Raw genomic sequence first — 13,221 nt, 5'->3', positions numbered from 1 at the left:
TTTTTTGCGGAACCAGGGATTGAACTCAGGCCCTTGCACTTGCCAGGGAAGAGCTTATCCCACTGAGCCATCTCCCTGGCCCCAGCTGATGAAATTTCAAAGCAACCTATTATTTAGGACATGACATGGGTACCACTGGGGACTTTTAGCCAACTCTGCATTGAGAATCAAGAGCAAATGGCTCTTGGTTTTTAAGTTCTGAGTTTCACCAGAAAACAAACTATAAATTTGGGATAGTTGGAGCAGCTTTGTAGTGAAAAATATTATCATTAAAAAGAAGCCAAGAACATTACAGTGGGGCAGTAAGAAAAGTACCCTGAGGAAATGTGAAGAACCAGCAAGGCCCTGCCCTTCACAGGCTTAAAATTGTAAAGTGAAAGAGTTCACTTTGAGAAGAAAGTCCCAGGATACCAGGCTTCAGCATGGCCACATAGTGAATTTGTTCCTGGGATTCATTTTATAGTGTCTCAGCCATCCAAGCACTCAAATGTCTCTGCAGCCATGATTGAAGGATCCAACTACTGTTTGAGGTGGTAGCAGATCTTGGCATCATTCCTGTAGTGCTAGTTTTATAAATATGCAGAAGCAAGAGTTGTGGTATCAGGAAGGCTTCTAGTCCGGTATCAGAAGGCCTGGGAAGCCAGGCAGTGTGCTCCTGAGAGGTCAGTGCTTGAAACTGAGAGTAAGGCTGAGGTTTCAGGCCCAGGGAATTTTAGAAGCCAAGAATATGGAATGTCGGAGGAAAGCCACGGGAGTGAACAAAGCCAGCTCAAGAGAGCCCATGAAGGCTGTGTCTACCAATAATGGTGTAGGGTAGGGCCAGGCAAACCATTTGTTATGTCTTCACCAGGAATGTTGGACTCAGAGCTGCAGGATTTAATGTTTGCCCTGTTGAGTTATTTCTGTGCACCTATTGCTCCCTTTTAGAATGGGAGTATTTAACCTGTGCTATTGTGTATTAGCAGTGTTTAACTTGAGTTTTATAATAGTTCACAGCTAAAGAGTTTGCCTTATGTCTCAGACTTTTGAATTGGACTTTTCAGCAGTGCTGAAATTGTTGAGATTTGGCAACTATTTGAGATGAACCAAATGCATTTTTCATAAAGAGATCCACATGAATCTTTAGGGGGCCAGGGGCAGGATGTTATCGTTGATATCTAGAAATCCCTCAAAGTCTTGCACAATTACAGGCAGGTCTTTTGAGAGGTAATTGCATCATAGGCGTGCTATATACTGGGTAGATTAGTCCACTGATGAGTTTACGGCTAAATGTGCTGTTAAGAGGTAAGGGCTGGTTGCAGGAGATGGACAATGGTGAACATAGCCTGCCAGGGTATATTTCCTTGACTGTTTCCTGTCTGCCATACTATGAACAACTCTTTTCCTCCAGCTCCTCTCACATGTGATCCTGCCTTGGAGCCAGCTGACTGTGGAATAAAACATGAGCCAAAAGTATTTAAAGTATGTCTCCTTTAAGTTGTAGGCACTGGGTATTATGTCTGATGACAAGAAAGTGACTAAGATATTGTCCTGCCTGTTCTCATTATTTAAATGGTATGTATTAATTTTTCAAAAACATTAATATAGAAAAATGATACCTTGGTTCTGGTATCTACTTCCAAGGAGATAGTTTGATGCATAGTTTCTGCCAGGCTGCCCTTTCACTTGTGCCCACAGCACCTGGCACAGCTGTAATCCTGACTGGTGTTGTATGAGCACGCACGCACACACCCTGCCCCCAGGCCATAACAGGTGCATATGTCTCAGAGTTCTCTGGTACTTGTTGAGTTTTCGGGATGAATGCTGCTGGTAGCCAGTTCTCTGAGGAGCCCCTCAATGGTAGTCATGCAGTCTGTCTGACTTGTCCTGAAGAGGTTTGGTCCACTTCAGCAGTCTCAGAAAAGCCAAATGGGCAAAGAGTTCATGAACACAGGAAGCCAGTACTATACTCCAAATTATGGACCAGAACCTTCCTGGGACAGAGGGGGCTGCAATCATGATGACATCTGTCCCTGTGGGTCTTGTCAGGCAGATTAGATGAGGAAGGCAGGGTGGGTCAGGACAGGACAGGGCTTAAGAGGGAATTTCACTGAGTCATTCTGAGAAACGATAGTGGAAGCTGCAGTGGGATAATCACAACTATTTCTTGGCCTGTGGGTACTTCCTATGAGAAATCTTGCTGACCACATGTTGACTGTGAACTGGCAACTTACTCAATTGCTTGTCATTGTCACTCAGGCCACGCTGCTCCTAGACAGGGTCCAGAGTACAGGGTCTGAGCATCTCAGCCTCAGCATACCAAGCCTCCTCTTAGCCACAGTCCTCCCTGTAACACTAACATCAACAAGTGACATCACAGAGTCCTGTAGCATAACTACAGGAAGAGAGGTTTGAGCCAGAGAGGAGGACTGAGCCATGAGATTGCCTTGTGTGAAGGACACTGAGATCAATATGGGCAGTTGGAGAGCAATGCACGTGTTAGCTTCAGAAATATCAGTGGCACAATCAGAGTGGCTGTGCTAGACTGAATGGGATCCATGTTAATGGCTGTCTCTTAGTCACCCTGTCTTGCAGGTAAGAAAACAAGTCACAGGGAAAGTACATGGTGTTTCTTTAATCCAGAAACCACAGCTGGATTGAAGAAACACCAAATTACTGTGTAGGCCTGTGCACCACACCACACCACACCACACCACATCCTGGTGATGGGTCTTGAATGCAGAGGCCAAGCGAGTCTGATCCCGCCAGTGATGTCATAGAAGAGGCCTGCGTGGAGGGCAAGGAGGCTGTGATTTGGATCGTTGATCTCTGTGCTTACCCCTTCAACCAGAACAGTAGCGTTGATGAGTGTCAGCCTGGCCCAGACAAAGTCATAATCTCTTGCTTAGAAATGAGGACTCCAGTGAGAACACCAGTGCCCTGGTACTGGTGAGGTAGAGGTGGTAGGAAAACGCACTTCATGCCTGCTATGTGCTGGAAACATTGGCATTCTTGACCACTGAGGGATGTGTGTTCTCTCCCAGTTCAGAGATGACTAAGATATTGTCCTGCCTGTTCTCATTATTTATGAGAAGACAGGCACTAAGAATTGCCTGAGTCCACTCAGCAGGCAGCTAGAGAAGGAAAGGCCCAGAAGTGGTTTCCACCCTCCTTGGAAGTCCTGGGAAGACTGGGCAGTCCTGGGCAGAATTCGAGCACAAGGCAGTGGCCATGTGCCCCATGTGCCCTCACTTAGAGGTTGGCCCCCACAACTCCCACACCACCCCCGCAGACCTCCCAGTCAACACATTCTGGGTCGGTGGGGCAATAGGAAAATCTGACGTGGCAGGTTCCAGCCCAGACATGCCCTCCATGCCCGTGGGTCTGTGCGAGTAGGTTGTTGACCTGCATGTGCAACCTTCCATGAAGACATGTCTGGCTTCTGTGTGCATGCAGCCGCTCTGCCTGTGTGCTTTTGAGCTAGGGACCATTCGCTGTCCCCTGCCTAAGGAGTGGCTACTCCTTTTGTGTAGGTATGATTAGGCTGTCACAAGCAGACTAGGGAGCACATCCTTGTAGCTTTGTGGTCCCTTCACTGCCACTCAGGCTCCTTGCAGGAATTTACAGATGAACCTCTTTGCTCATCTGTAAAGCATGGATGATTACTCCATGGCAGCTTTATGGGGCAAATGTGGTCAGATCTGGGGGCCACATGGCACCTGCTGCTCTTTTCCTCATGACCACTGGGGAGGTCTGATCAGACCCTGTCTGACCCTGGCCCTCCCAGGACCACCTGACCTTTCTCTGACACCTGGCTTCTCCCTGCACTCAGGTGTCTGTGGGCTTCATAGAACTGCCACCTGCAGTGTGGTGGCAGGTAGTAGGCAGGTGTGTCAGGATCCATCTCTTCTGTGAATGAGCAGAGTGGCTAAGGCTTCACAGGGAAAAGAGAGTGCTGGATCTGGAGCATCACAGTGCAGCAGCAGGACACGAGCCCAGCTAGGTCTCTCTCTGCCAATCTGGTTGGGCAGATGCGTGTGCAGTAAGTATTCTCAGAGCCTCCCTGCAGCATTCCAGATTCATGGTTGCTGTGCCAATGAGCAAGATGACAAAGTAGGCAGCAGAGTGTCTCAGACTGGGCATCCAGACACTTGGCTAGTGCTGCTCTGGCTGCGTGGCTTTTTTTTCCTTTGGCATTGGGAATCGAACTCAGGACCTTACACTTGCCAGGTAGGCACTGTGCCACTGAGCTATCTCCCTAGCCCAGCTGTATGGCTTTGAACACCTCCCTTCAACCTTCTGAGTAGCAGAGTCTACTTGTAGCATGGGAACTAAATAAGAACAAGACTCAGCAGTGTTTTTCCGTAAAGATAGTGAGCGTTTTAGGCTCTGTAGGCCATGCAGTCTCTGTCACCACTAACTCTGTCATTGTAGCACATAGGCAGCTATAGGCAGTGGGTAAACAATGAGTATGGCTGTGTGCCAGTAAAACTTTATACACAAAAACAGGTGGCAGGCAGGTTTGTTCCTGGGTGGAGGATCTCGCAGTGTTCCTCCAGCCTGTGCTATTCTGGGATCTGCAGCAGTGGTGGATGCAGGGTAGGAGCTAGAACCCAAGCTGTGGATTAATCACCAGACTGCTTTGATGCTGGTCAAGAAATTAGCATCTGTCGATTTCTAATGTGGTTGCATCCCCATGAGGGAGCCAGAGGGAAATTTCAATCTTCGGTAACCAGTTCTGTTTTTCTCTTTGTAGAATGCTGAGATGTATAAACTGTCCTCACAGCAATTCCATGAGGCAGCTACGAAGGCAGAAAACACAATCAAGTAAGAATTTGCCTATTATTCTTTTATAAGTTTGCCTGCATTTGTAAAAATTCTCTCATATGGCTTGAAACCTGCCACCACCTGCCTAATTTCAAATTTCTCTAATAATACAGGCAACCATCTGTTCCTCAGCTCTCTCACCTGAGTCTGAGATAGCCATTGGTCATCAGTAATTGGCCAAATTAGCACTCAGTTCTTCCTAGCTCCTTGGCAAATTGATGCAGGGCTGAGACAGACTGCAGTTGTTTTAGGCCCTGTGTGTGCTAAACAGTTATGGTCTTCATGGTGATCTGGCTCCTAGGGGTTAGGTAGAAGTGTTGCTAGTCTGTCCGCTCCTCAGATTTGAGGGTAGGGGCCAGTGTTTATAGCATGCCCCCTATGGGAGACTCCTGTACTGTTGGTGTGTGCACCATGCCTCATGCATACAGAGCTCACAGCATGCCATGCTCTACCCCAGAGGAGCTGAGGCTCAGAGAAACTGATGGCTTGCTTGGGTGACACAGTTCTGAGTGTCAGCACTGATCCATATGTCACACTCCTGAGCTGCCTTAAGTGCTCTGAGCTGGGGTATTGTGAGAAGTGAGGTGGGTGCCATGTGTCCTTTATAAGTGTGCCTCTCCATGGTCGCAGGTACAGGGCCCTGGGAGGTCAGAGGAGACCTCTGGAAGGAGGAGGGAGATGGACCTTGGGAGTTCTCTGTGTGAAGAGGGTCTCTGTGAACCCAAGAAATCTCAGTGAACTGATATCCCCAACTTCCAGGAGCAAGGCAGGGTGATTCACCAGAGAAATCCATCACAGTGCAAGGTGGTTGAATCTGACACCAAGCAAAGAAAACAGGAGTTTGGAGAAGTGAGAGGTAACAAAATACTTGTGAAAATGCTGCGGACAAACATAGAAGCAGGAGGACAGTAAGGACAGATGTCTAGTCATAGGATGTGTGCACCATGCAGAGTACAGCACAGGGAGCATTATGGGTTGTTTTTTTTTTCTTTTCAAAGTTTTATTGATAAACATATAGCAATGAGACAGTTTCAAATCAAATCGAAAGTACAGTTTCAACAAATAATACACTGCATATATTCTTCTTAGTGGTTAATTGCTGTACAAGATGCAGACTTGTGATCCTACTTACAAACACCATTAGAAAAAATCATTCTATTCATTAAGAGAATGCAACTATATATCTATCATTATGGGGGTTTTATTCCTGAGTGTGAAACACTTGCAATGAGAAAGTAGGCTGTGGCAGAACCAATTAAAGAATGGGTTTTGGAAAACAAACAATTGTCTTGAAATTTCAAGTCCTAGAGCAAGAATAGGAACTTGGGAGTATGAGACTTCCAGTCTGCAAGTGGAGACAAGGAGAGGTTGAAACAGCAGCCGGGGGCACTGCAACACCACAGGGACAGCAGATACCCTGCTGTGCCTCAGGGTTGTGCCACCTGCCTGCTCAGGTACCTGGCTAGGGAAAGCTCAGGGGCCTGTTTCTCAGGGCTTCCTCCCTGTGCAGCAGGTTCATCTAGTGCTGGAAATACTCAGAATGTCAACTTGGAGAAGGGGAGTAGGAGGAGCAGCCACATCAAAGAGGCAGCAAAGTGGCAGCCACTGCAGTAATGTGATCCCTGGTAGTGAGAGAGGAGCAGCCTCGGGGCCCTCTCCATGTCCACCTGGAGAAAGGAGCAGCAGCATAGCCTGCCTATGGAGGGAAGAAGCTCTAATGGGGTGAGGTGGGGGCCCAGGAGCCAGACAGCTGGCCAGCTCTGCAATCAGTGACCATTGCCCTGTGACACCTGCCTTTGTGAATCTGACTTTATTGTCAAAAGCTTTTCCACTCTTCTACCTCTGAAGGCAAGGGAGAGACATACATGAGTGTGTCTCTAGCCTAAGTATAGTATAAGAGTTTTGTTTGTTTACAGTATCCTTTGACAATAATTACTGCCTTTCCTGAGCACATCACTGAGGGGTAGCTACTCTGCCCGGCCCTTCGGTTCCCTCCTGTCATTTCCTGCTTCAAGCTCCATATGACATATGCAGAGCCGAGGACGAATACCTCCCCTACTGTGCTGGCACAGAGTTGGATCAGGAACATCATCGAAAGCCCACGCATCCAAGGCCACTCGGCCTATGGTGTTGTTGGGACAGAGGAAGAATATTAAGAGGAGGTCATCAGGAGAGTGTTCTTAGAAAAGACTGAGGCCCTGCCCTGCCATCTTATTTTCTGTTCTCCTGCTATCATGAAGGACTTGCTCTGCCACTTGCTCCCACTTTGATGGGCTATAGTGCTACAGGCCTAAAGCCACAGGCCTGAGTGACTGCAGACTGAAAGCCTATGAGAAAAAAAAAAAAAAAAAAAAAAAAAAAGAAAAAACAAAAAACAAAACTTTCCTCCTTTCACACTGCTTTTCTCACGTATTTTGGCACCGTGACTAAAAGGTGACTTAATAGCTGGTTATGTGGCAGGCCTGATGTTCCAACTTAGCTCAGAGGTGCAAGCTTCCCTGATGTTTGCATTGCTGTGTTCTGGGACAGATCTCTCTCTCTATGAGACAGGCAGCAGGTAGAGCCCTACAAGACTGCCTGGGTGGCGGAGTTGGCCCATCCAGCTCAGCCCTCAGCCTTGCCACTTACAGGTTTAGGATAGCCGCCTTATGCTTTGAGTGATGGGTGTCCAAGACCCACCAGGGAAGCAGACCCACTGTATCAACAGTTGTTGTTGGTGTTAGTGTGACTACAGTAGATCGAACCTATGTCCCTCAGAAACCTGGTCAGTGGGGAGCAAGCGAGGCCCTATAGGGGTAGGGGCACATGGGATTAGTGCCCTTGTAAAACTGGCACCTTTACCAACATGAGGACCAGAGAGAAGGCACCATCTATGAAACAGGAAGCAAGACTTGTAGCTCACTGGGTCTGTTGTGCCTGGACCTGGGCATCCCCATCCCTAGCACCACAAGAAAGGAATGCCTGTTGTTTCTAAGCACCTTGTCTATACTGTGTTACAACAGCCCAAAAGGCCTTAGTGCTGTTATTGATGATGGTAGTCATTTGAATCACTTTTACAGCACCTGCTTGGTGTAGAACAAATGTGATAAATTGAGTTTCCAAAATACTTTGTCTTTTCCCAAACGTAGTAAACAGGATGTAGTGTAAAGTTAGAAAATATTTTCCTTAAATATCAAGGGCAAAAAATCTTTGGGAGATTTCTTGGATTAGTAAATGATTGTAAATTGCATTGTAAATGTCATAGAAATAAATGCCAACTGCTGGCAGCAGTAATATTGGGAGTTTTCTTCCAAGACAGTGGAACATTTTTTAACAGCTTTGGGTAAACTGAATGGTTACTTAGATAGTAAACTAGATGTCCATGTTTTTGTTCATTCACTTAACACACGTATATAGCATGTGTATGACTTGCCAAGGCACTGTACTAGGGCCCAGGGATACGGAGATGAGCAAGATAGCTATAGTCTCTGCCAGCAAGGAACTTAGAGCATTAAGGGAATAATAATCGGAATTTTAAAATTAATTTGCACAATAAGCAGTTTCCCCAAAAGCTATTAATTATAGTAATGAATGTCATGAAAGAAAAAATGTGAGTTAAGGAATATGTCAGAAGAACCTGATTTATTTTATTTTTATTTTTTGCGGTACCGGGGTTTGAACTCAGCACCCTGTGCTTGCTAGGCAAATGTTTATTCTACTGAGCTACCTCCTCAGGCCCGAGAACCTGATTTAGATGTAGACTTTGGAGAAGTCTTCTCTAAGGCAATGCTACACTGACTTCTGGAATATAAGAAACTGGCCAGAAGACACAGAAGGGTAAGGCAGTTTAGACCAGTTTTAGCGTGTGCAAAGGCAGCAAGGCAAGCAGCAGTTTATTCACAGTACTGAAACAAGGCCTGTGTGGCCGAGAGTAATGAATGAGAAAAGAGACAAAAGCGAAACTCCAAGCAGGAGCCAGACCACTGCAGGGGTTTTCATTTTATCTGAAGAGCAATGCAATACAGTCATTCACTGCATGTTGCTTTAGTCAACAACAGACCATGATGGATATAGTGGTGATCCCAGGAGATTACCAGGGAGCTACCACATTCCTGTTGCCTGCACTGCCAAGCCACTGTAATGCCATAGCACACCCATTAGGTCATACTCGTGTTTGTGGTAGTGCCATGCTCTCAGTTGTATAGAAGTAGAGCACCTACAGTGCATACAGCACATAATATGTGATGACAAGTAATTATCTCACCGGCTTGGCTACTTTTGTACTATGCTTCTATTGTTTTTAAAGAATGTACCCATTGTAGTTACTGAAAAAGAAATTAGAGCCAGATGACAGTAGCCTCCTATATCTTGGGTGATAGATGAAGAGTGTGTGGGTGGCTGACTACCTCTGTGGGTGAGTGTGCTCTGCTGTTTATATAGCAGTGTCACCTGAAGATGCCTGTCTCATGCAGTGCATGACTATACCCTTACCAGCTTCTTTTTAATCTGTGCCCCTAAGCCTATGAATTTTTCTATCTCTAAGCACAGCTTTAGCTACTGCCTATGAGTTTTGGTATGTTACATTATAATTTAGTTTTAAATTTTTTTTTTATTTATTTGAGAGAGAGAGAGAGAGAGAGAGAGAGAGTGTGTGTGTGTGTGTGTGTGTGTGTGTGTGTGACCAGCTCAGCCCACCAGGGGGCGGGGCTGGCTGGCATGTGGTGTTGGGGGATTGAACCGCGGTCCCTGATGCTTTGCTAAGCTTGTTCTAAGTAGGTGCTTTAGACTACTGAGCCATCTCTCCAGCCCTATAATTTAGTTTTAAAACCTTCTAATTTTTATTCTCATTTCTTTTTAAGAAGTGTACTGAGTAATTTCCAAACATTTGGGAATTTTGTAACTACCTTTTGAACAATTTATTTCTAATTTAATTTGCTGCAATTAGAGAACATACTATAGACGCTTTGAAAATTTGGGTACTTGTTTCATGACCCAGTGTAGAATCTGTTTGTTTTTTTGTTTTTTTTTTTTTTTTTTTTTCCTGTGCACCAGAAGAGAATATGTGCTTTGAGAGTGGGTGGTGTCCTTTCCATCCATCTATTCTCTGTCTTTATTAATATGCAGATTGATTGTTTCCTTCTGACATCACTTTGCTCCCAACTAAAGGAATTTTTTTTTTTTTTTTTTTTTTGTGGAACTGGAAGTTGAACTCTGGCCCTTGCATTTACCAGGCATGTGCTTATCCTACTGAGCTATATCCCGGCCCCGGGTCGCTCAGTCTTTTTTTTTTTTTTTTTGCAGGGGGCATGGAAATGGGGATTGAACTCAGGCCCTTGCACTTGCCAGGGAAGCACTTATTCCACTGAGCCATCTCCCCAGCCCCTAAAGGAATTCTTTTAGTGTAACTTTATTTAGTAAAATTTTGCTTTTAATTGCCTTTATTTTAAGGGGTGCAGCAATCAGTTCTTCAGTTCTTTAGAGACAACTTTCCATACTTAGGTGGTGTGTTCTTCTCTGGAGACATCAGGTATTGATGTTGCTGTCCCTCCTGTGAGGTGCCTCCTTTTTCCCTCTGTCTGCTTTTAAGCATTTCTCTGTCTTTGGTTTTATAGCGGTTTTATTAAGGTGAGCTTAGATACAGATTTTCTTCCCTTTCTCCTTATTTGGGGTTCATGTCTTTGAGATTGATGCTTTTTTTTTTTTTTTGTCAGTTTTAAAAATTTATCAGGCATTGTCTTTCCAAATAATGCTGTCCCTGTTTTCTCTTTCCTCCTTTCTGGAGTCTCAGGTATATGTTTTACTGTCATTTGTCTCTTCTCTTTTTTTTTTCTTTTTTTTTTTTTCTGTTTTCATCATTTTTTAAAAAGTCTGTGCTGTGGCCAGCATTTTTTGTATTGATCTTTTAGGTTACCGATCCTCTCTTTATTATGTCAAATTTGCCTTACACCTATTATTGAGTGCTGAATTTCAAGTTACTGCATTTCTTTCAATTATAGACTTTCCATTCCATTTATTTATTTATTTATTTAAGATGTTCAGTCTCAAGTGAAATTCTGCTTTTTGCTGTCTATTTTCTTGAACATGTTAATTATAGTTACTTTAAAATCATGTGTGGGTTTGTTTCTGTGCCCCACCCTATACTATTTGTTTGTGTGCCTGGTAATTCTTGATTGGATGTCAGACATTGTACAAAGAACTTCCGGAGGCTGTGGTGGTATTATCTTCCCCCAAGAGGTTCCAGCCTGCTCTTTGGTGACCAAATGTATGAGAGCAGGTTGTCTTTCTTCCATTGGGACTCAGCTGATGAAAAGCTTATGCTTACAGCTCCTATAATGCTCAGTCTGTTTTGAGTCACTCTTGCTCTGCAGGTACAGTTTCTAGGATTCTTCTTTCTTGATGAGTTCACACTACTGTTTTTGCCTCTAAGCCCCTGGAACTTCCACTTGGCCTTGTGGTGGCTTCTTAGCCAGCTTCTTAGCCTCTTGCCTCAAGTAACTCAGGAACATGACAAGTGTTTTGAAAGAAGAAAACTATTGTGTGTTGTTTCACTACTCTCCAGAATCCCGACCCCCTAAGTCCCGGCTGACTCAGCAGCCTGCAGCACCTTATCTCTTCAGTCCAATCAGATGGCTTGGTTGCCTTCTTATTTCCCAGGACCTGGCAGGAATTGAGGAAAAGTGGCTCCAAGAATGAACCTTTATCCTGTCTCCATGGTCCCTCTCACTTCATCCTGGCCTTTGAATCCAAGTTCTCTTGGTCCTTAGATGCCTGCAAACAGATATTTTTTTTTCCTAGCTTCCTGATAAACAGATAATTTTTAATCCCAACCGAAATGTCCCATTCAGGAGAAAGCAGAACTGTTCCATTGTAACTGGAAACACAAGTCTTATGTAGCTTTTGAGAAATGATTGTACTTGGCCCAGCAGGAAAGGCCAGCCCAGGTAGAGCAGAAGTTAAATGTGACTGAACCAGACTTCCATCAGCTGCACTAGGAATGCATAACACAGGTGAATCTCCTAACTTCTCTCAGGTTCCCCAGCTTTAGTGAGGCCTCGGCCACACTGACCTACTTCAGGGTCTCAAAGGACTCCTGCCTGCCTCAGGGTCAGCAGAGAATCCTTGCTGTGGTGTTGTGGCAGGAATGGCAAAGAGTTAAAGAGGTCTCTTATTTTGGAAGAGTTGTGCTGTTAGGATAGAAATGAATACCCAAGGTATGTATGTACATACGCACTCATAGAGCCCTCCACCACACAGAAGCACAGCAGACGGAATTGTTCAGATTTACTGAGGGAAGAGATTAAGACCCCAGGGAACATCCTGCGTTTATTGTGTCACATCTATTTTTTATGACAACCTTCAGTCCTCTTCCCGTGGGATTCATTCCAAGCCTGTCTTGGCTTCTCATTGTCAGGAGGCTTGTACCGTCTTTCCTGGCCCCACAAAGAGCTAGCCCTCAGAGAGGTTAGAACAATTGAGTTGAAGGAAGAAGGTTATTAACTGTTTCCTGAAACTGAGTCATTGTGCTGCAAGGACTTTGATCCAAATAGGCTGATTAATGTAGATGCGGCTGTCAGAACTTCTGGCTGTCTTGGAACTTGTAGGAGTCCAGCTGCTGTAGTGCACCTTCACCCTGTTCTCCCAAGAGGTGAGGGTTTAAGACCCAGGCTTGGGTGCCTATGGGCCCACCTGCAAGGATGCATTGTTCTGTGCCTACACCTCTCCAGTTTGCTTCTCTGCAGTGAGCTCTTGACAGATGACTTATTGAAACAATAGGCATTTATTTGAACCCCAAATAAAATAGCATTTTAAACATTCTTTAATCTAGATAACATTCAACTCAGTCTGAATTCAAAGATGTTACTACATCTCACTTCCCTATTTAGATAACCTTAGGTAACCTTTCAAAAGAAGTGTTTTCTATTCAAAATTCCTTCTTTAAACTGATGAACCTGCCCTTTGAGATATTAACAAATAAAGACCCTCTTAATACATGCGTTTATAAACCAACATTTAGTTAATATTCCTTTTTTAAAAAAATCACTGAACATCATCACATGCCAGCTGTCTTGGGAAGCACTTGTGTCACCCCTGTCCCTCATGCTCAGATGGCGGATGCCATTACTTTCCCTGCAGTGCGGTTGCAGAAATCTAGGTGGATCTGTTTGCTGGTAGACTTAGTTTTCTGGTGTGCAAAACAGGGCAGGCACCATGCCTGCTTCATTTGGGTTCTTACGCAGTCCAGATGGGATAATCCACATTCTTGCCCGGGGACACAGACCAAGGAGTGGCAGGGTGGGCTGAAATCCAGGTCTGTATGAGTCTGCACTTGTTCTTCTCCACTATGCTATTTGTCTAAGAAACAAATAGGACAGGGACTGAGCTGTTTGCTGATGAACCGACTAGCTGCCCTTCCTTGAGAATATCTTCTTGTACTTC

At 44.9% G+C, this 13,221-nt stretch overlaps 1 protein-coding gene across 6 annotated transcripts in view; it reads left to right on the top strand.

The window, feature by feature from the left end:
• Chchd6 (coiled-coil-helix-coiled-coil-helix domain containing 6) overlaps positions 1–13,221 on the top strand; it is a 264,538-nt gene that overhangs the window by 208,701 nt on the left and 42,616 nt on the right. For 3 of the 6 annotated variants that reach the window (XM_023706377.1, XM_023706378.1, XM_023706382.1), the window contains exon 6: positions 4,736–4,806. The exons of 2 other annotated variants lie outside the window; for them this stretch is intronic. In XM_023706377.1, the coding sequence (XP_023562145.1) occupies positions 4,736–4,806 (71 nt within the window). Of the gene's footprint in view, positions 1–4,735; positions 4,807–13,221 lie in introns of those variants that run through there. One more of the 6 variants, XM_023706381.1, reaches the window with a different exon arrangement.

Source organism: Octodon degus, unplaced genomic scaffold (genome assembly GCF_000260255.1).
Source record: "Octodon degus isolate 3935 unplaced genomic scaffold, OctDeg1.0 scaffold00254, whole genome shotgun sequence".
NCBI lineage: Eukaryota > Metazoa > Chordata > Mammalia > Rodentia > Octodontidae > Octodon > Octodon degus.
This window is presented reverse-complemented; position numbering and strand designations above follow the sequence as displayed.